Genomic DNA, 22,491 nt, shown 5'->3' on the forward strand with positions numbered 1-22,491 from the left:
TAAAATATCTGTTGGCCTGTGTAAACCTTTATTAGATTTTTTGCAAATGATTTTTTGTGGATGTTATAAAATTATCCAGTACAGTAACAAGTGAGGTCCTGGTTAATTGCGAGAAGCATGAGGTCAAAATGCATAATTCATGACCTCAGTGTCATCATGTACACTGTAGCAAGAGAGAGAGATGGGAGATGGGGGGAGAGAGAGAGATAGAGGGATGGAGAGAGATGGATGGAGAGAGGGAGGGTGGGTAGCACTCTTGGTGTCTGACTCTCACATGAACTGTACCAGGCCATAATCAGCCTGGGTCACAGATTCCTGTAGAAATCTCATTTATGGTTAATAACATAGGACCTCCTCTAGACCCGGGCCCTCTGCAACCCCCACCCCCCCCCCCCCCCCCCGCCCCCCCTCAGAGAGAATTCCATTCTGTGCAGGACCATAATACCGTGCAACTCCTCACTGCACTTTGTTCTCAGTGGCGTCTTGCTGAGTTGTAACTCAGGCTGTGTCTCCCACTTGACCTCCACAGTGAGAATCTGTTGGAGAAATGTACCAGCAGCACTGTGAGAGGAAGAGATCGGGAGAAGATTCAGGGCGTAAAGAGGGCCCTGCACATGCCTTCCTGTGAGAGCCTCTCCGTTCCAGACAGTCTCCAACCTTCCTCTCACTGTACTGAGCTGAGCTGGCTGACACTCTCAGGGACAGATCCTGACGTCTGGTACAGAATGGTGTGATCGTCACAGGGACAGATCCTGACATCTGATACAGGAAGCCGTGATCCAATCACAGGGACAGATCCTGACGTCTGGTATAGAATGGTGTGATCCAATCACAGGGACAGATCCTGACATCTGATACAGGATTGCGTGATCCAATCACAGGGACAGATCCTGACGTCTGGTACAGAATGGTGTGATTGTGACAGGGACAGATCCTGACATCTGATACAGGATGGCGTGATCCAATCACAGGGACAGATCCTGACGTCTGATACAGGATGGTGTGATAGATCATATGATATGATTCCTGCTTAGAATATTTACATGTATTCATTTTCATTCATTATGTTATTAACATTTCATGAATGTTAATAATGTGAATAATAGCTGATGGTGGGTGCTGTGGTGGTGTTGAGGGTGGGGCGGGTAGGGGGGCGTGGCCCTTCTCAGTTCTTCATGCACACCATTTGTGTTTCTTCTTGTTGCTATTTCCTGTTACTGCAGGCTGCTTCCTGTTACAACCTTCGCTCACCTACATACTTTACTCAGAGCACTCTGCTGTGATATAAGGCCTTCTGGATTTGCTGTGATTGGTGTAGGCATTCTCTGACTTCAGGACCAGAAGGTTTGGTCACTGCAGTGACCTCTGACCTGTTAGTACCGAGTCCTGTGGCTGTAGCTTTCACTTGTGTGGTAGCCACTCTGTGATCATTACTGTAACGCCATAGAAAATGTCAGCAGTATGGAGACCCAAGACACGTGGGACCATGACTTATTTATTTACATTCTTCACCCCTCTATTATACATGAGACCCACCATTGCAGCAAGTGCTGACACAGCCCAAAGAGAGATAGAAATGGAGGTAGAGACAGAGATATGGGGACAGATGGACAGAGAGAGAGATAAGGGACAGATGGACAGAGAGATATGGACAGAGGTAGGGGGACTGGGAGAAAAGCAGAGGGGATGGAGAGAGCAGGATGAATTGTACCATGAACATACAGAGTTTTGTAGTAATGAATGTGGTGTTTGGTAATATCAGACACAGTGTTTGGTAGCATCAAATGTAGTGTTTTGCAGTAATGAATACACCGTTTGGTGATTAATAGGGAATTTAGCAGGGCAAAAAATTCTGACAAAGAATTTACATATTCAAATCTGGTTGGTCAAGTCCACTGATAGTCCATTTTATTGTGATGTGTGATTCATATTCTTTGTGACATTGATGTCTGTTTTGACCACAGGAGAAAAAGCTGAAAAAGCCAATTAAACAGTCTGTGTTCTCGACTTGGCACAAGAATTGATTTTATAATCAGACATGTTCCATTCTTTCTCTAGCTCATTATTTGAACAGTCTGAATTATGGTGACCACACGATAATAAACATGCCCCTTTAGGACAGCAGAGCTCTATAGCTTCCAGCAAAAAGCAACCAGAGTTGGAAGGTAAATGTATTTTTCTCGTCCACAGAAACAATTTGATAATGAAATATCAAAACTAAACGAGTTCACTGTCAGATACGGGTACATAGAGAAAAGTACCACATCAAAAGACCCTAGCAGAACAAAAGTAGATAAATGTGCTAACATGCATTTGGTTTCTGTTTTTGAATTAAGGTTAATCACTATTAGTTATAGATAGTTATAGATGATATGGAATTATCCATTATTAATTAAATGATTCCTTAAGATGAACATAAACAGTTTAGCACCTTGTAGAACAAGAGCATGGTGACATAGGTTAAGATACCCACTAGCATTTGGACTGAGCTGAACAGGTAACCCTAATAAATGAGGAGTAGAGAGTGATTGGTGATGAAGAGCTAGCTGTCACATCATCATCCTCGAGTATCACTGTGGGAGTTTTCTACTGTATTACATTACTGTATGAGAGATGTAATCAGTGTTATGTTGGAGAAACCAAGAGGAACCTCGCTGGCTGGGTTGCTGAACACCTTCGGACCATCGGGATTAAGGATTTGTCATGTCCAGTGTCAAGGCATTTTAATATCGATGTGCATTTTAATATCGACATTGCATTAATTACATATCTGTTTGCATTGCCAATTGTTGCAACGACAAATTAGGAAGCTCAAAGAAAAAGAAGCGATCTCCACTCTCTGAACTGTAGAAGCCCACAGAGTCAATGATGTGATTTAAAAATCTACTGTTTCATATACAAACCGGTTCCTCCTCCTACAGATTCAGAAGCTCTTTGCTTGCACAGCTGATGATGGAGCTCTGGAAACTTTGTGTACTTTTGAATGTGTGTGTGTGTGTGTGTGTGTATATATATATATATATATATATATATATATATATATATATATATATATATATATATACACACACACATACACTATACACACGCGCGTATATGTGTGTATATATAACACACACACACACACACACACACACACACACACACACACACACACACACACACACACACACACACACACACACACAGTTCTTCATTAGTAGTGCTCTATCCAGACTACACTCTGTGATGCAACTGCATTAGTGTATTAGTGTGGTGTCTGTGTGGTGGAGGTGTGTGAGCTTAAGTAGGAGGAGGAGAGAAGAGGTGAGGAGAAGAGGGGCAGGTGGAAAGAGTGAGAGAGGGGGAGGTAGAGAGAGTGACAGAGGTGGAGAGAGTGAGAGAGGGGAGGTGGAAAGAGTGAGAGAGGGAGGTGGAGAGAGAGAAGGGGTAGAGGTGGAGAAAGAGAGTGAGAGAGAGGGAGGTGGAGAGAGTGAGAGAGGGGGAGGTAGAGAGAGTGAGAGAGGTGGAGAGAGTGAGAGAGGGGAGGTAGAGAGAGTGAGAGAGGTGGAGAGAGTGAGAGAGGGGAGGTAGAGAGAGTGACAGAGGTGGAGAGAGTGAGAGAGGGGAGGTGGAAAGAGTGAGAGAGGGAGGTGGAGAGAGAGAAGGGGTAGAGGTGGAGAAAGAGAGTGAGAGAGAGGGAGGTGGAGAGACAGCCAGAGAGATTAAGGTAAGTCTAATAAAACGTGGATTACATCTCAGCGCTGTACACTCCAACAATATAAGGAGACTGTGGGTGTTCCACGTTGCTTTATTGTGGGTGCGGTGGATTGGGTGGGGGTGGTGGAGACACGGGGATGTTGGGTAATAATAAGAGATGTACAGAGATTGGAGTGAGACGTGTAGATCTCAAGATGCCGCTCCTCGTTTTACCTTACTGATATTACCTCACCAAGCTGGGAGCTGCCCCATAACCCCGGCTACAGGAAACAGTGGGCGTGGCCTGTTGGGCTCCTGGCTGCTCTGGTCTGCATATAAAACCCAGAAGAGGTAATGTAGTGTTGTAGTACTAGTATCAGGTGTGGCCAGAGATAGTGTAGTGTAGTACTGGAATGGGGTAATGCTCTGTCCTGGGTGGTGTCCTCTCTCCCTTTCCTGTGTCTGTATGTACAGTGGTGGGTGGTGCTCTGTCCTGGGTGGTGTCCTCTCTCTCCACCCAATTCTGTCTCACCGGGGGCTAGGGTTTCCCACTGAGAGTCCTTGAGAAATGCCCTTGAGAAAGGGGTCATAAAAGTTTAATTCCATATCCTGTATCATCCTCTATCAGGGTTTTAGGCCTGGTGTTCTGTTTAAACATGAAGTCACTCCATCACCTTTCAAAAAGGAAAAAATGATGTGCAAACAAATCCACAAGCTCAGAGGAGAGTGATGTTGAGAGAGGAGCCATTACCGCTCACGCCGGGGCCACTTAGGAACAGGACACTCAGGCAAATAGATCTGCAGTGTTGTTGAGATACAGGACAAGGGAGCAGACAAAGATACACACACACACTCTCTCTCCCTCTCTCCCTCCTTCCTCCTTTGAGGTTTGTCTCCTGTGGGCCCCCGTAGCAGACAAAGAGACCGACAATGCACTTGTAGGATTTTCTATCTACATCTAATTATGCCTGCTTGTCCTGACCCATGACAGCCTAGTTAAACTACATACACACAAGCACACAAACACACACACACACACGCACGCACGCACACACACACACACACACACACACACACACACACACACACACACACACACACACACACACACACACACACACACACACACACACTTTCTCTTTTGTCCTGACCCATGACAGCCTAGTTAAACTACATGCTCACACACACACACACACACACACACACACACACACACACACACACACACACACACACACCCTACCTAGTCTCTCCAGACATGTGACAGCCTAGTTAAACTGCTCTCTGTGTCTGCAGAAATAATCTGCATTTCCATAGAGCCAAGCATATTTAAATACTCACAAATGTGCACACACACACACACACACACACACACACACAAACACCTTCTGTGTGTGTGTGTATTTGTTATTTATCCCCACCTCCCCCATCATTAAGAGCAGCAGACAGGCTCCGCCCCCTCTGATGTGATCCTAATTCAAGTCACGACCTGACCGGACCTGTCCTGGACGGTTGTCTGGTGTGTGTGGATCTGTGTGTGCGGTTGCGAACACATGTCAGTGCATGTATGAGTGTATGTGTGTGTGATAGTGTGTGTTTTAATATGCATATTGATTTCGACTTCTAGCATCAGAACTGCAGTTGAAGGGACTTGTGAGTGAATGTGAGCTCGTAGTTTCTTGCTGTGTGAAGGATTGCATTTAAGAAACTGTATTGTTGTGTTTCTACTGGAGGCTCGGTTTTAGTAATACTGTAGATTACATGTTGTAGTAATATTGTGTATTTGTGTTCTACAGAGACGTTTAATGTCTACGTGACACTGAAAGTCCAGAATGTGAAGAGCACGAGCATCACTGTGCGAGGAGCCCAGCCCTGCTGGGAGCAGGACTTCATGTTGTGAGTTCAACTCAAGTGCTCATCTCTCCTCACTCTTTAACACACGCACTCACGTCTGCCCACGCGCCGCACATGTGCTCACACACACCCACCCACACACACACACACACACACACACACACACACACACACACACACACACACACACACACACACACACACACACTGGCGTGCATGTGTGTTTGCTGGCACATGCTTGTGCATATGTGTGCATGTGCGTGTGTGCTGGCGTGTGTGTGTGCTGGCATGCGTGTGTGCTATCTCATGTGCGTGTGCATGTGCGTGTGTGCGTGTGTGCTGGCGTGTGTGGGTGTGCTGTCTCGTGTGCATGTACGTGTGTGCTGGCGTGCGTGTGTGCTGGCGTGCGTGTGTGCTGGCATGCGTGTGTGTGCTGTCTCGTGTGTGTGTGTGTTGGCGTGTGTGTGTGTGCTGTTGGCGTGTGTGTGTGTGTGTGTGTGTGTGTGTGTGTGTGCTGTCTCGTGTGTGTGTGTGCTGGCGTGTGTGTGTGTTGGCGTGTGTGTATGTGCTGTCTTGTGTGTGCTGTCTCGTGTGTGTATGTGTGTGTGTGTGTGCTGGCGTGTGTGTGTGTTGGCGTGTGTGTGTGCTGTCTCGTGTGCGTGTGTGTGTGCTGTCTTGTATGTGTGTGTGCTGTCTCGTGTGTGTGTGTGCTGGTGTGTGTGTGTGTGCTGGCGTGTGTGTGTGCGTGTGTGCTGTCTCGTGCGTGTGTGTGTGTGTGTGTGTGCTGGCGTGTGTGTGCGTGTGTGCTGTCTCGTGTGCGTGTGTATGTGTGCTGGTGTGTGTGTGTGGGTGTGCATGTGTGCTGTCTCGTGTGCGTGTGTGTGTGTGCTGGTGTGTATGTGTGTGTGCTGGCGTGTGTGTGTGCGTGTGTGCTGTCTCGTGTGTGTGCTGGCGTGTGTGTGTGCGTGTGTGCTGTCTCGTGTGCGTGTGTATGTGTGCTGGTGTGTGTGTGTGGGTGTGCATGTGTGCTGTCTCGTGTGCGTGTGTATGTGTGCTGGTGTGTGTGTGTGTGTGTGTGCTGTCTCGTGTGTGTGTGTGTGTGTATGTATGTGTGCTGGCGTGTGTGTGTGTGTGTGTGTGTGTGTTTGTGTGTGCTGTCTCGTGTGTGTACGCTGATGCGTGTCCTGGCACTACTGCTCCAGTCACGTGTAGTCACAGCACCAATAACAGGTCACACCACTTTGTGTTTGAACGGACAAATAAAGCATCTTGTCCCCTAAATGTAAAAACATCCAATTATTGTTGTTGCTAGACATTACATAGACATTACATATTTGAAAAGCCAAAAGACCCTTAGTATCCAGGCTATATACAGAAGCACAGCTGCCAGATATAAATCCATTACACTTCTATCTGAGGTTACTGATTAACTGAATGAGTAATTGGTATTTCAAAACCTTGGTTAAATAGACTTCCATGAAGGAAATGAAAGAACAATGTACTTCTATGAGAAAGACGACTTCTGCTCCTCATTAATATTCATAACGTCAGGCCTACTAGCAGAGTATGAGGAAGCTAATCTTCATAACCGATAACACACAACAGGAGTAATGAGGAAAAAGAAGATGACTCTCTGGCTCCTTTGTCCACAATCCCATCACATCTGGTTATGGAGTCATTTATAAACCAGGCCAACGTTTATAAGCGTATAAGACGTGGATGAGTTTCCTAGGTTAGACCCCAGATGTGTGGGGGAGTGAGGGAGGAGAGCTGGGATAACAAATGGAGGGGTGGTCATACCTGGAGTCCTGAGCCAATAACAATTTCCTCATCTACAGATGGGTTTTGGAAAGTGTGTGGCATTGTGATGCCTCTGTTGTGTTGAATCCTGTCCAGGGATCCTGCTGTTGTGTTACCGATGGACTACAGATCAGAGTGGAGTAGGAGGTGTGTATCGTGTTAGGTGGGAGGTGTGTAGGATGTGTGTATCGTGTTAAGTGGGAGGGGAGTAGGAGGTGTGTATCGTGTTAGGTGGGAGGGGAGTAGGAGGTGTGTATCGTGTTAGGTGGGAGTGAAGTAGGAGGTGTGTATCGTGTTAGGTGGGAGGTGTGTAGGAGGTGTGTATCGTGTTAGGTGGGAGTGAAGTAGGAGGTGTGTATCGTGTTAGGTGGGAGGTGTGTAGGAGGTGTGTATCGTGTTAGGTGGGAGGGGAGTAGGAGGTGTGTATCGTGTTAGGTGGGAGGGGAGTAGGAGGTGTGTATCGTGTTAGGTGGGAGGTGTGTAGGAGGTGTGTATCGTGTTAGGTGGGAGGTGTGTAGGAGGTGTGTATCGTGTTAGGTGGGAGGGGTGTAGGATGTGTGTATCGTGTTAGGTGGGAGGTGTGTAGGAGGTGTGTATCGTGTTAGGTGGGAGGGGTGTAGGAGGTGTGTATCGTGTTAGGTGGGAGGTGTGTAGGAGGTGTGTATCGTGTTAGGTGGGAGGGGAGTAGGAGGTGTGTATCGTGTTAGGTGGGAGTGAAGTAGGAGGTGTGTATCGTGTTAGGTGGGAGGTGTGTAGGAGGTGTGTATCGTGTTAGGTGGGAGTGAAGTAGGAGGTATGTATCGTGTTAGGTGGGAGGTGTGTAGGAGGTGTGTATCGTGTTAGGTGGGAGGGGAGTAGGAGGTGTGTATCGTGTTAGGTGGGAGGGGAGTAGGAGGTGTGTATCGTGTTAGGTGGGAGGGGAGTAGGAGGTGTGTATTGTGTTAGGTGGGAGGGGTGTAGGAGGTGTGTATCGTGTTAGGTGGGAGGGGTGTAGGATGTGTGTATCGTGTTAGGTGGGAGGTGTGTAGGAGGTGTGTATCGTGTTAGGTGGGAGGGGAGTAGGAGGTGTGTATCGTGTTAGGTGGGAGGTGTGTAGGAGGTGTGTATTGTGTTAGGTGGGAGGTGTGTAGGAGGTGTGTATCGTGTTAGGTGGGAGGTGTGTAGGAGGTGTGTATCGTGTTAGGTGGGAGGGGAGTAGGAGGTGTGTATCATGTTAGGTGGGAGGTGTGTAGGAGGTGTGTATCATGTTAGGTGGGAGGGGAGTAGGAGGTGTGTATCGTGTTAGGTGGGAGGTGTGTAGGAGGTGTGTATCATGTTAGGTGGGAGGTGTGTAGGAGGTGTGTATCATGTTAGGTGGGAGGTGTGTAGGAGGTGTGTATCATGTTAGGTGGGAGGTGTGTAGGAGGTGTGTATCGTGTTAGGTGGGAGGGGAGTAGGAGGTGTGTATCGTGTTAGGTGGGAGGTGTGTAGGAGGTGTGTATCGTGTTAGGTGGGAGGGGTGTAGGAGGTGTGTATCGTGTTAGGTGGGAGGTGTGTAGGAGGTGTGTATCAGGTTAGGTGGGAGGTGTGTAGGAGGTGTGTATCGTGTTAGGTGGGAGGGGTGTAGGAGGTGTGTATCGTGTTAGGTGGGAGGGGTGTAGGAGGTGTGTATCGTGTTAGGTGGGAGGGGAGTAGGAGGTGTGTATCGTGTTAGGTGGGAGGGGTGTAGGAGGTGTGTATCGTGTTAGGTGGGAGGGGTGTAGGAGGTGTGTATCGTGTTAGGTGGGAGGGGAGTAGGAGGTGTGTATCGTGTTAGGTGGGAGGGGAGTAGGAGGTGTGTATCGTGTTAGGTTGGAGGCAGTGGTGGACGAAGTACACCAATTATGTACTTGAGTAAAAGTACAGTTACCTTGCATTGAATATTACTCAAGTAAAAGTAAAAGTATTCACCTCAATTTTTTACTTGAGTAGAAGTACAAAAGTATCTGCCTTCAAAAATACTTAAGTATTAAAAGTAAAAGTAAAAACCTTTTTTTTCTTAGCGTCACATCAAAACCCCTAGGCCTACTCGATCAAAAGGTGAACAGGAAACAGTGCCTTACATTTGCCTAGCAAACACAAAATACACAAAACTAGCCTATATTATCCTCACAACATTCATCTCCAAACTTTATCCATATTAATAATTCACACTAGAAAGGTAGACAAGTGGACAAACAGTTTTATATAAAAACATAATTCACCACCAAACAGAACAATAATTTCGAACTGGCCACTTCAGTCCTAGCTTGGGGGACTTTTTCTGAGGTTCTACGTTGTCCACCACATGGCGGGACAGGGAAGCTAGAAGCTCTAGCACCTAGAACTAGAACTGTGTGCAGCCCTACCAACTGAACTCATAATATTAAACTTGGCTGAATAATTAATATAATAATAATCAGAGTTGCCAACTCTCACGCAATGAGCGTGAGACACACGCATTGACTGTCTTTACCAGAGACCGTTTTCACTCGCACTACACTTCACATACATCCGATTTCTCACACTGAAAAAAAATCTAGTTTATTTACCTCTGATCTACATCTATGATTCAATGAGTTACTAGTTCGCTGTGGCGCCAACCACTGGCGATCGATCGCGACATAATACTTAATTTGTGTCCAACAATTTACACTCTCCGCCACCCCCGCCAACATTTTACACACATGCCGCCGCCCCGCCCCCCAACCCTGATAATAATAATTTTAATAATAATTTTAATTATTTTGCTTCGCTCATATTTACTTGCCTTCGCCTCCCTCATATGAATAAATTGCGAAGTTCGCTTCGCTTGGCCAATTTCGCGTGTATGTGTCCCCGGCTTTAACGTTTGATGTGGGAGTCTCCTGTGTTAAACTGGCGCTTAGCATCTCCACAGATTGCAATTCGGGTACTAGCACATTGCTTTGGATAAAAGCATCTGTTAAATGTAGTGTACTTCAATGTGATATAATTAACCGGGGTATATAAACCTACTAATCTAATGGTGAACTTACTTCGATGTGTTTTTTCAAGTTTGACAGCGAGTTCATAAATGATGACAGCGATGTGTTCTTCGGAATGCAGAGGAGGAATACGAATAATTCTTCTTTTCGAGGAATACAAACACTTCGGCTAAATAAGGCCAGGGGTGTTGGGGGAAGACATCTGTTGCAGCCATGTCAGATCCTCAGCCATTTAGCGTACAAATCTTAATCTCTTACTGAGCGCTGATTGGTTATAGTCTGTGACATGGTACACTTTTACCTTTCGGTATTTTATTAAACGTTGATTTAAAAATGAAAAAGGAACGAGATGTTTCTGTAAATGTAACGAAGTGAAAAGTACAAATTTTCGCTTTGAAATGTAGTGAAGTAAAAGTATAAAGTCTTACCAAATAAAAGTACTTGAGTAAAGTACAGATACATGGAAATGTTACTTAAGTACAGTAACGAATTACATTTACTTAGTTACTGTCCACCACTGGTTGGAGGGGTGTAGGATGTGTGTATCGTGTTAGGTGGGAGGGGAGTAGGAGGTGTGTATCGTGTTAGGTGGGAGGTGTGTAGGAGGTGTGTATCGTGTTAGGTGGGAGGGGAGTAGGAGGTGTGTATCGTGTTAGGTGGGAGGTGTGTAGGAGGTGTGTATCGTGTTAGGTGGGAGGGGAGTAGGATGAGTGTATCGTGTTAGGTGGGAGGGGAGTAGGAGGTGTGTATCGTGTTAGGTGGGAGGGGAGTAGGATGAGTGTATCGTGTTAGGTGGGAGGTGTGTAGGAGGTGTGTATCGTGTTAGGTGGGAGGTGTGTAGGAGGTGTGTATCGTGTTAGGTGGGAGGGGAGTAGGAGGTGTGTATCATGTTAGGTGGGAGGTGTGTAGGATGTGTGTATCGTGTTAGGTGGGAGGGGAGTAGGAGGTGTGTATCGTGTTAGGTGGGAGGTGTGTAGGAGGTGTGTATCGTGTTAGGTGGGAGGGGAGTAGGAGGTGTGTATCATGTTAGGTGGGAGGGGTGTAGGAGGTGTGTATTGTGTTAGGTGGGAGGGGTGTAGGATGTGTGTATCGTGTTAGGTGGGAGGGGAGTAGGAGGTGTGTATCGTGTTAGGTGGGAGGGGTGTAGGAGGTGTGTATCATGTTAGGTGGGAGGGGTGTAGGAGGTGTGTATTGTGTTAGGTGGGAGGGGTGTAGGATGTGTGTATCGTGTTAGGTGGGAGGGGAGTAGGAGGTGTGTATCGTGTTAGGTGGGAGGGGTGTAGGAGGTGTGTATCGTGTTAGGTGGGAGGGGTGTAGGAGGTGTGTATCGTGTTAGGTGGGAGGGGTGTAGGAGGTGTGTATTGTGTTAGGTGGGAGGGGTGTAGGATGTGTGTATCGTGTTAGGTGGGAGGTGTGTAGGAGGTGTGTATCGTGTTAGGTGGGAGGGGAGTAGGAGGTGTGTATCGTGTTAGGTGGGAGGTGTGTAGGAGGTGTGTATCGTGTTAGGTGGGAGGTGTGTAGGAGGTGTGTATCGTGTTAGGTGGGAGGTGTGTAGGAGGTGTGTATCGTGTTAGGTGGGAGGGGAGTAGGAGGTGTGTATCGTGTTAGGTGGGAGGTGTGTAGGAGGTGTGTATCGTGTTAGGTGGGAGGGGAGTAGGAGGTGTGTATCGTGTTAGGTGGGAGGTGTGTAGGAGGTGTGTATCGTGTTAGGTGGGAGGTGTGTAGGAGGTGTGTATCGTGTTAGGTGGGAGGGGAGTAGGAGGTGTGTATCGTGTTAGGTGGGAGGGGTGTAGGAGGTGTGTATCGTGTTAGGTGGGAGGGGTGTAGGAGGTGTGTATCGTGTTAGGTGGGAGGGGTGTAGGAGGTGTGTATCGTGTTAGGTGGGAGGGGAGTAGGAGGTGTGTATCGTGTTAGGTGGGAGGGGTGTAGGAGGTGTGTATCGTGTTAGGTGGGAGGGGTGTAGGAGGTGTGTATCGTGTTAGGTGGGAGGGGTGTAGGAGGTGTGTATTGTGTTAGGTGGGAGGGGTGTAGGATGTGTGTATCGTGTTAGGTGGGAGGTGTGTAGGAGGTGTGTATCGTGTTAGGTGGGAGGGGAGTAGGAGGTGTGTATCGTGTTAGGTGGGAGGTGTGTAGGAGGTGTGTATCGTGTTAGGTGGGAGGTGTGTAGGAGGTGTGTATCGTGTTAGGTGGGAGGTGTGTAGGAGGTGTGTATCGTGTTAGGTGGGAGGGGAGTAGGAGGTGTGTATCGTGTTAGGTGGGAGGTGTGTAGGAGGTGTGTATCGTGTTAGGTGGGAGGTGTGTAGGAGGTGTGTATCGTGTTAGGTGGGAGGGGAGTAGGAGGTGTGTATCGTGTTAGGTGGGAGTGGAGTAGGAGGTGTGTATCGTGTTAGGTGGGAGGTGTGTAGGAGGTGTGTATTGTGTTAGGTGGGAGGGGTGTAGGAGGTGTGTATCGTGTTAGGTGTTCCGTCTTCCAGCAGGGTCTCATCGGGACTGCCGTCGACTCCTGTCCAATTACAAGAATCATTAAAGCTGGCCCCCTGCCTGTGTCCGGGGCAGGATGGGGCGTGGAGTGTGGGGGCTGAGGTCAGATCCGTCTCTGGACGCTGTTTCGTTGTTCAAGAGAACGTTTCACAGAATGTTAACGTTTTTGTGAAAGTGGGCTGAAACTCCCCTGCACATGCACTGCTGCGTGTGTCAGCGCCCACACCTGTGTAAAGCGCTCAAGGTTTATGAGGAGACGACACCTGAGGATTTATTTCCAGTAATTTCTCAAGTCATATATTCAGATGTAATCTCCACCTGTCTTTTGGTCTTAGTTGGATCAGTGCTCCAGGAGTTGCTAGCCTTGCTAACTCGTATCAAGCTGTAACTATCCTCTATGCTGCAGCGCTGGAATCAGACATTAGGTCTGTCATCAAATCAAATTGCTGACGCTCCCACAAATGCACTGTTGTATTCTGGGTGACGTTTTTTGTGTGAAGAGCAGTTTGTAGTTTAAGTGGGGACTGTATAGTGTTTCTGACATTGCATAGATGTTGGGTCTGGGAGGAAGGGTTCTTCAAAAGTCTAGCTTGGTTTTCATCTGAAGTGAGCCCCACTTAGAAGTGATGTCAGCTTGTACAGTTAAAATACTGGAATGCCAGTATTTTAATTCAGAGCAGGGTTCAGTTCACTATCCAATACTGAATCTACAGCCTCTCTGACCCTGATACCATGTTGATATGTCTCTCTCTCTCTCTCTCTCTCTCTCTTACACTTATAGCACATACTGACTGATATTTTTATTTCCGAGTTTTGACACATCTACTACTGGCTCCTCTCTGACCAATGGCCATACAGTAGTGTTAAGCCCTTCAGACCTGTGTGTGTGTGTGTGTGTGTTTGTGTGTGTGTATGGGTGTGTGTGTGTTTGTGGATCCTCTGTGCCTGGAATATAATCTCACTAGTTCCCTGCCCACCCTTCAACAGAGATTAGAGAGAGAGACAATTGAGAGAAGTAGCATCGTTGAGATTCGTCATTGAGTAACAGAATGTTGGATAGATACACACACATTATTCAGTCCCCCCCAACCCTTCAGCAGGAGCACAAATTAAATATGTACAGTGAGCTGTGACAACTGGAATGAATAAATCATATTTGGATTGGAGAAACTGGTGACAGATTAATTTAGAAACATCTCTTACATGTGTGCACTCACACACACACACACACTCACACACACACACACACACACACACACACACACACACACACACACACACACACACAGTTTCTCAGGTTTACATAATTGAAGTGCTTGATTTGGTGCTCTCCTGTTTTAAGCTGAAACATTCCTCAGGAATTTAAATTCATTACCACTGCAACACTAGAGGATCTCTGACTCACATTTATTAGAGGATCTTTGACTCACATTTACTAGAGGATCTCTGACTCACATGTACTAGAGGATCTCTGACTCACATTTACTAGAGGATCTCTGACTCACATGTACTAGAGGATCTCTGACTCACATGTACTAGAGGATCTCTGACTCACATGTACTAGAGGATTTCTGGCTCACATTAACCAGAGGATCTCTGACTCTTGTCAATCTTCTCCCCTTGATGTACTGCTGTAACTCCTCCTTATCCACACCATCCCAGCATTAGTAAAGACATTCTGTCACGCCCAACTCCACCCTCCTCTCTTGTCCCGCCTTGTTTCCCTGTTGCCATAGTTCCCTTCAGTCTGTCACGCCCCTGTCTTCAGTGCTCCCACCTGTGTCTTGATTAGTTCCCTGTCCCAGTGTATTTTAGTCCCTCTGTTTCAGCCATCTGTATCGGTCATTGTGTTCGTGAATTCTCCCTTTCCGTGCCCTGCCCCGCTCTGTGCTGCTTGGTGATCTGTCTTTATCTAAGTTTTGTATTCGTGAGTGCTTTGCATCTGTGCCCCTTTCTGCGTTCAATCTCTCCGTGGTTGTAAGTCTTTCATGTTTTGCCTTCTTGTTTGTCGTTCTCTCTGTTAGTTCGCTGTTGTGGGTATTTGGGTTTTGTCCTTCGTCTCCTTGCCCTTAGTCTTATGTTTTATTACTATGCATGTTATGGGATCTTGTGACTTCTGATTGGTTTCGTTTGTCATGTAGTCATACTAGGTTTTCTCTCGTTAGTTCCCCTTGTTAGTTTTGATTGTTTAATGCTCTAACCTACTCCTGCACCCTGTTTCTGATACCCATGTCTCGTGAGTTCGCTATGTTTAGCATTAGTTTTGGTTATGGTAATCGTTGTGTTGGTGGTTGTGTGTTTCCTAGTGTTCTTGTGTTTTCTGGTTATCCGTGTTCGCTTCTTGTGTTCAGTATTTCCGTTTTCTTATTTAAATAGTTTACCTGCACTTGCGTCATCCCAGTCTCTACCAAATGTTACACATTCCTTCTTCCCAAACAGGCAACTGTCATGTTGAGGACCCCGGCCCCTCTCCTTTGGGCGTGTGTATACGTAGTCTACGTGCTTTGTCTGCGTCAGTGGAACTCCGTGGTGATGGTTATGTCGTGTGAATAATGTGTCTCACCTGTGAATCGTCTCGTAATCACGTGGGGCTAATGTGGTTTGTCTATTTAATGTGCGCTCGTGCAGTGTCTTGTGCTCGTCGTAGTCTAGAGTCTACACATTTCTGTGTGTACGTCAAATGTTTCTCGTGCGCTATTGCGCAATCTCTGTGTAGTACAATTAAAAGTGACGTCTGTAGCAAGGATTCTGTGTCTCATCCTTCGCTCCACCCCGTTCGTCACAGAACGACGAACCGACAAGAGACACAAAAATGCCAGGCTACAAAGGAAAGCCGAAGAAGGGCAAGAAGCCCAGTAAGCGGCATCACCGCTCTTCATCTTCTCCCCCACGCCGCGAAGTTTCGCCAACTCTGGCTCAGCTCGAGGAGGACCCGGTGTGTGCCCACCAGCTGGCCGCCGCCCAGGGGCTGGAGAACAGGGACCCCGAGCTGGCCGAGATCTTCCGCCAGGGCGCGGTAAGGATCTGGAGGGAGAGACACGCTCCTCCAGCCCGCGCTCTCTCGCCTCTGAGGGTGGGCTCGTGCGTCATGGGTGCTACCGAGTCCACCCCAGAGAGCGAGTTCGGGGAGGAGGACTCCGAGGAGGAGCAGGAAGAGGAGGAAGACTACCCCCCCTCGCTGAACGACACGTCCACCGTGGACTATGGTGGAGACGGAGAGGGCTACCCCCTGTCAGCGGACGACGCATCCACCGTCGACTACGGTGGAGACGGAGAGGGCTACCCCCTGTCAGCGGACGACGCATCCACGGTGGACTACGGTGGAGAGGAAGAGGACTACCCGTCGCCGAACGACACATCCACCGTGGACTACGGTGGAGACGGAGAGGGCTACTCCCTGCCAGCGGACGACACATCCACCGTCGACTACGGGGAAGAGGAGGAGGAGGAGTCCGAAGAAGAGGACTGTCTGTAGCAAGGATTCTGTGTCTCGTCCTTCGCTCCACCCCGTTCATCACAGCAACGTAATAGAAGAAGATAAAGCTGCCTGCCTGGTCACTTTCTTTTCATTGGGTGATGGATTACCTAAAAACCTGACCTCGTTTAAAAACAGTGGTGGCATGTCACCAGCATGTCACATCACAAAATCACCCAATGTACACCTTATTACATCACAATATTACCTAGCATGCACATTATAACATCAGAGTATCAGATAATGACATCAAAACTAATCACCCAATACATCGGATATTATAAACCCTGAGAAGAATTCTATGGAACACAATAACATTTCAGCTACTTTTCGCTAATCAACAAAACCATGAACTTAATAATATATGTATATACTGAACTCCACTTTATTAATAGGAGTAACAGATCTTGATAGGTCACAGTTCTTGTTCAGTTTAACTTAACAAGTCAGTAAGCAATTGGCTAAGGCAGCGTTATGGTAGCCAATCAGAGCCAGAGTTTTTAAACGTGTGCCGAAGCACTGGTGTGACACAGGACACAAACGGAGAAGAGGCAGAAATGGCGAGTCAGGAGCAAACTGAAGAAAAATTAGCATTTTCAAGGTGGCGATATAAACATTATTTAAGAAAATACTTGAAGTTCCTGAATGTCTACCAGACTGGGTATTTGATTTATTTAATTAAGAATAGAGGTTTTATTGTTAAGTTTATTTCTGTTGTGAACAAACCAGTTGTCTCAGGTTGAGAGAATTTTATTTAATTTGATAGATGTAAATGCACTTTATATAGTGTAACTGTTTACTTTTGCTTTTTTGGGATTTTAAAGGATTTTATCCTGCACTGGTCTGTTGATGTGCAATAAATATCAAAAGTTAAACACCTTTCTGATCTACTCATTTCAACTGACTGTGAAAACTTTTTCAAAAAATCCTTATTCATTGGCATATTTTTAACTGTAATGCAAATTCTTACTTTCCCTGGTAACGAGTTACTTTTATTATAGAGTAATTCAGTTACTAACTCAATAACTTTTTTGAACAAGTAGTGAGTAACTATAACTAATTACTTTTTAAAAGTAACGTTCCCAACACTGTCTTCCTCTGAGCACCACAGCGAGCGCGAGGAGGAGGACAGCGCCTCTGGGTACTTGGAGGTGATTGTCCAGTCCGAGAAGGGGTGCTTGAGAGGAGAGGAACTTCCTCGTGCCCCCTTGGAGGGGAGCAGTATGGACTGTTCACGCTGCCCGACCACCGAGGAACCAATGTCACTGGGTCGGGGCGGCTCAGAGGGAAAGGAGGAGATGGAGACCTCGAGGGGCGAGGCAGCGCTGTCCCAGGGAGCGTGAGTGGGCATTGGCACATCCCGCAGCCCGACGTGGGGGTTAGGGGGTGCCCGTGGAGGTGCCGCGGAAGGTAGCCAGCGAGTGGCGAAAAGCAAGCCCTCCAGTAGCGCCCAGAAAGGTGACCGAAGTGCCCGGAGGGAAGCAACGGGGTGCACGTTCTTCGGGGGCACTGAGCAGCGCGCGCTGGGAGATCAGGCCTGAAGACCGGAGGGGCTCCGCCGCCTGTCTCGCCTGCGACCCCAGGAGAGGTCGCGCCACTGCTAGCGCTCTGGCAGGCAGCCAGAACCATTTCATGGCTGCCTGTGCCTATCTGTGTGTCTAATCCAATGTTTCTCCCAAACCCCCTTTTCCCTCTTGTGCCTTTTGTATTGAATGTGCCTGTTTGTGTGTTTGTAACCGTGCCCGTGTTCAATGTATTTTCCCCTGTCTTCCCAGGGAGGGTGTTCTAGAGCTGTTCGCGACGGTTTCCGTCATCGGGAGAGACGGCTCTCGGGGGCTCGTGGTTCTGGTAGCTCCGGACCTGCCCGTCGGTGTAGGTTCGGGGCTTTCCAGCTTTGTGGGACGCTTCGAGAGTAGCGAGCCCCTGGTGGGGGGTTCTGTCACAGTTCAGCTCCAGACCCCTCCTTGTGGGCGTGTTACAATGTCTGTGTCTCGTTATGTCCATGTTTGTAGTTCCGTGGGTGTGGGTCAGTGAGTGTTTGTTAGTCTCACCTGTGCCTTGTCTCGTGATCACTGGGGAATGTATTCTACACCTATTCGCACCTATTCGCGCAATGTCTCATGTTCGTCTTTGTCTAAAGTTCGTGCCTGAGTGAGTGTCTGTTTAAGTGCTTGCGCTACCGCACTGAACTTCACTTTCGTGTTTCTATTAAACGTGTATGTTTCACTGGAATTTTGTCATCATGTCTGCCTCCTCCGCACATCACATATAGTATCTCACAGTATTTTATAATATATTATAGTTATTATGTGTGTGTGTGTGTGTGTGCGTGCGCAATGCCTAGTCCAAATATAAGGTAATAAAATAAGGAAAAGCAACGTACACACGGGTACATAGTGGCACAGAGGATAGAGGATCTCCCTCTTCTACAAACATGGGAGAAGATGCAGGGAAACCCACATTAAATGTGCTCCATTTCCAAAATAAAGCACAGTGTTCAGCTAAGGGAAGCAAGGAGAAAGAATTGAGATGAAGGAGAGAACGATGTGAGAATATGAAAATATCAGTTTTCAGTAAAGACTGAGCAAAGAACGCTAGTTGACTTTCACTTCCACTAGAGCATTAAGCATGTCACTACAGACTACCAGGCTTAGTTGGAAACATAGTGCTGAAAGAGATTTGTTCTTTTGGCAAGAAAACTTTCTGTTCTCATGATCCACCAACGGCTTTGCAAAGACAGACAGTCACTAGATGGCGCTGGCTCTGGAACTGTAGGGTTCTGGGTGGTGGTAGAGCATTGTTTCAGTGTTGGCAGTGCACTCTCCGCATTACTGTTAGCCCAGATGGTATTAATCGTGTTAATGTAGGTGGCCATCTGCCTGCAACTCCAATAATAGTAATAATTGTGATGTTTATGACAATATGGTGAGTGATTATGCTTTATTAAATTCCCAGGAACAATATTAAGGCCTCACCTCAGTGGATGGACAGCACAGGGTGTGTTGGGGGGGGGGTTGGGTGTGTTGTCTTTCACAGAATGATTTTTATGGGAAAAGAAGGGTGTGTAGAAGGGGCGTCAGGGAAGATGGCAGGAATTCAGACTTTAATTTTTTTCATATTGTTGTTCGGATTGTAGTGTAGTTCAGACTATGGTGTAGTTTAGACTGTCATTCAGAATGCACTGTTAGATATTCAAACAATCTTAAAAACACAATGCTCAATGCATAGTTTTTATTTATTACATTATTCGAATGCTGGGAGTACACACTGAGAGAAACTCTCACCTGGAGGCTCAATACCCAAAGAAAACATTTATAATTTATTCAAAATAACATTTGCATACTGAAGCAGATATGTTATATCAGAATAACAAATGCTGTGATAATGCTGTCCACGCCAATAGACTGTGGTCATATAACAAACACAATACATATTCCTGAGTCTATCCTGTAATCCAGATTAGACTAAGATTACATTATGACCTGTTCCTCATTGGGTTTTATTTGCTGAAGTGACTTTAAATGTATTTTTATTTCCCCAAACGTTTAATGCTAGTTTTTACCCCTAAGTAAAGCTGTACAGTTGCAGTCCGCATGCATAATTCACTCAGTGTAGCTTCTCATCTCTGTCAGCATGTAACGCATTACTCCGCCCCCTCCCCCCTCCCCGGTTTTCTTTCACCGCCTAGTTCCAGCCCCTTGTGTTACGTGTTTCACCTGTACCTCATTGCCTCTCAAATTATCTGGTTATTTAAATTATTATTTAAATCCCTAGTTTGTATACACGGTCCTTGTCGATCATTGTTTCATGCACTCCACGTTTCCAGGTTGTTTTGAGTTCCTTTTGTCCGCGCCCTTGTCTTTTGTAGGTTTATTCTAGTCCGTTTCAATCTTTATTTTTAGGCTTAACCATCTATTATTATACGTTCCATGGTTGTAGTTGTTTGTAGGTATTAAGTATGTGTTTGCCTCGGGGTTAGTTATTGCTTTTGGTTAGATGTTTCTTTTCTAGTTCAATTGGTGGTTCGCGGCTCTGTTATGTTTGATCGTTCCCCGTGTTTGTTTCTTCTTTATTTACCCCGTTTGTCAGTATTTAACTATTAAGATCCTTTGCCCGGGTGTATTGTTTTATTTACGTGATTAATACTGTCTTTCTAGTTATGTGAATTATCACTTGACATTTCCAAGTTCTCATGCTCTCTCTCTCTCTCTCTCTCTCTCTCTCTCTCTCTCTCTCTCTCTCTCTCTCTCTCTCTCTCTCTCTCTCTCTCACACTCGTGAATTACCAGAGTCTACTAAATCCCTCGCCGTTACGTGGTTTAACCAAATGCCTCGTTGAGCTTGTCACCGCGTTGAGTTTGTCTTTTTTTTTTTTTTTTTTTTTTTTTTACCCTTGTATTATATGCCCAAGTTTTATAGTAAGTTTTTGGTTATTGAATTCCAGTGTTACGTGGTCTGTCCGAAATGCCTCGTCAGTCTCGTCACCGCGTTAAGAGTTTGTCAATTGGTCATTTGTTCTTGTGTCCCGAATTAAATACAGTCTACTGCAAATGCAACCCTGGTCTTAACGCAATTGTGTCCTTCACCTATGTTGGCCTCGGAAACGATACACAGCATTACAGAGCACTTTGCTAATATCACTGATTCTACTGCAGGTCAAGGGTGGATGGCATGATCGGTGATTAATTCGCTGTTGTGTATTTAAAAGCTGAAGGAATTAATCCCAGGAAGCCGCTTTCTTTGTGGCAGAGATGGATGGGAAGCATGAATATGCAGATGAGATTTTAAGAGAAGTTTGAATATGCAAATGAGGTGGTAATGAATATGCCAGTGCAGGGTTGACACTCATTGAGCAGTCAATCTGCCAGTCTAAAATGCTTAGCCAGCCTGTAATGACCTCGGCTCTGTGGACAAAGAGAGGATGTCAGTCGTTTTATCCCTCTTTCTTTGTTTTTGTTTTTTAAAGAAAATGTGGTGTGCTTTATCTTTTCAGGTGACCACTCCCTTTACCTCCCTGCTGTCATGTTGAGTTTAGTGTTTGCTTCAGAGTGTTGTACCAGGGTTGCCAACTCTCCCGCAATGAGCGTGAGACACGCGTGTTTGACTGTCTTCACACGCCATACATCCGATTTTCTCACGCTGAAAAAAAAAATCTAGTTTATTTATCTCTGATCTTCATCTATGATTCAATGTGTTACTAGTTCGCTCTGGCGCCAACCACTGGTGATTGATCGCTTTAGGTGCAGCATAGAGGAAACATTTAAATGTATAATAATTACACCCCCCCCCCCCCCCCCCCCCCCCCCGCCAAATAAACATAATAATTAATGTGTCCTTTTGACCCCCCACCCCCTTTCATTTTTGGAATGAAAGTCTGCTGGTAGTGTCTGCAGACATTAGGCCCAGATCCACGATGTCACTAGCAGAGTGTTCTCATTTTGGTCAACATTTTCACATGTTCTGCGTGATCTGAATCACAGGAAGTGTTACAGTTGCAAGGAGGTCACATTTGACGATTAAATGTGGAGCAGATGTGCTTTGCTCTTCATTGAGATCAACCTGTTAGATTTGATATGTTCGTCAGTGAAATTTATAACCAGTTGGATCTGTCTGTCTTTCTCCTCAGTGAGATCAACCGTTTGGATCTAGGTCTGGTGGTGGAACTCTGGAATAAAGGCCTCATCTGGGACACCCTGGTGGGAACCGCCTGGATCCCCCTCCAAACCATCTGCCAATCAGATGAAGTAAGAACACCAACCACACTCCAAACGAATTAGTGAAGGTCAGAACATGCTGTCTCCCCCATCTCACAGAAGATCTTTCATTACCCCTATGATTCCTTATTTTCTTTACCTTTTCTTTTCTTAAATTCTTGCATGTATTTAATATGTAGTACAGCATACATGTGAGAAGTGTACTGTGTTTGTATCTGTGTGTGCACTGGAGAAGGTAAATAGATTTTTTTTTAACTTAATGTGTACCATCTCATTAATAGATAAAGTTATTATGTAACATATAATACTGCAACTCGTGTCATTAATAATGCACCTGTAAATGTGCATTTTATTTATTCTGTAATGTTGTCTCTGTCTGACGAGGACTCACCATCTCTCAAACCATCCCCTCTCTCTAATTCTGCCCCCCCGTCCTCTTTCTCTCTAACTCTGTCCTCCTGTCCTCTTCCTCTTGTCAAATTCACTGTTTTTCACCATGATTCTCCCCCCTTCTCTCCTCTCTTCAC

At 46.3% G+C, this 22,491-nt stretch overlaps 1 protein-coding gene across 1 annotated transcript in view; it reads left to right on the forward strand.

Annotated features, from left to right (window-relative positions):
- LOC143509940 (protein unc-13 homolog B-like) overlaps nt 1-22,491 on the forward strand; it is a 47,843-nt gene that overhangs the window by 2,983 nt on the left and 22,369 nt on the right. Inside the window, exons 3-4 of the mRNA XM_076998853.1 lie at nt 5,475-5,574; nt 21,877-21,994. Coding sequence (XP_076854968.1) covers nt 5,475-5,574; nt 21,877-21,994 — 218 coding nt within the window. The remainder of the gene's footprint in view (nt 1-5,474; nt 5,575-21,876; nt 21,995-22,491) is intronic.

Source organism: Brachyhypopomus gauderio, chromosome 3 (assembly GCF_052324685.1).
Source record: "Brachyhypopomus gauderio isolate BG-103 chromosome 3, BGAUD_0.2, whole genome shotgun sequence".
NCBI lineage: Eukaryota > Metazoa > Chordata > Actinopteri > Gymnotiformes > Hypopomidae > Brachyhypopomus > Brachyhypopomus gauderio.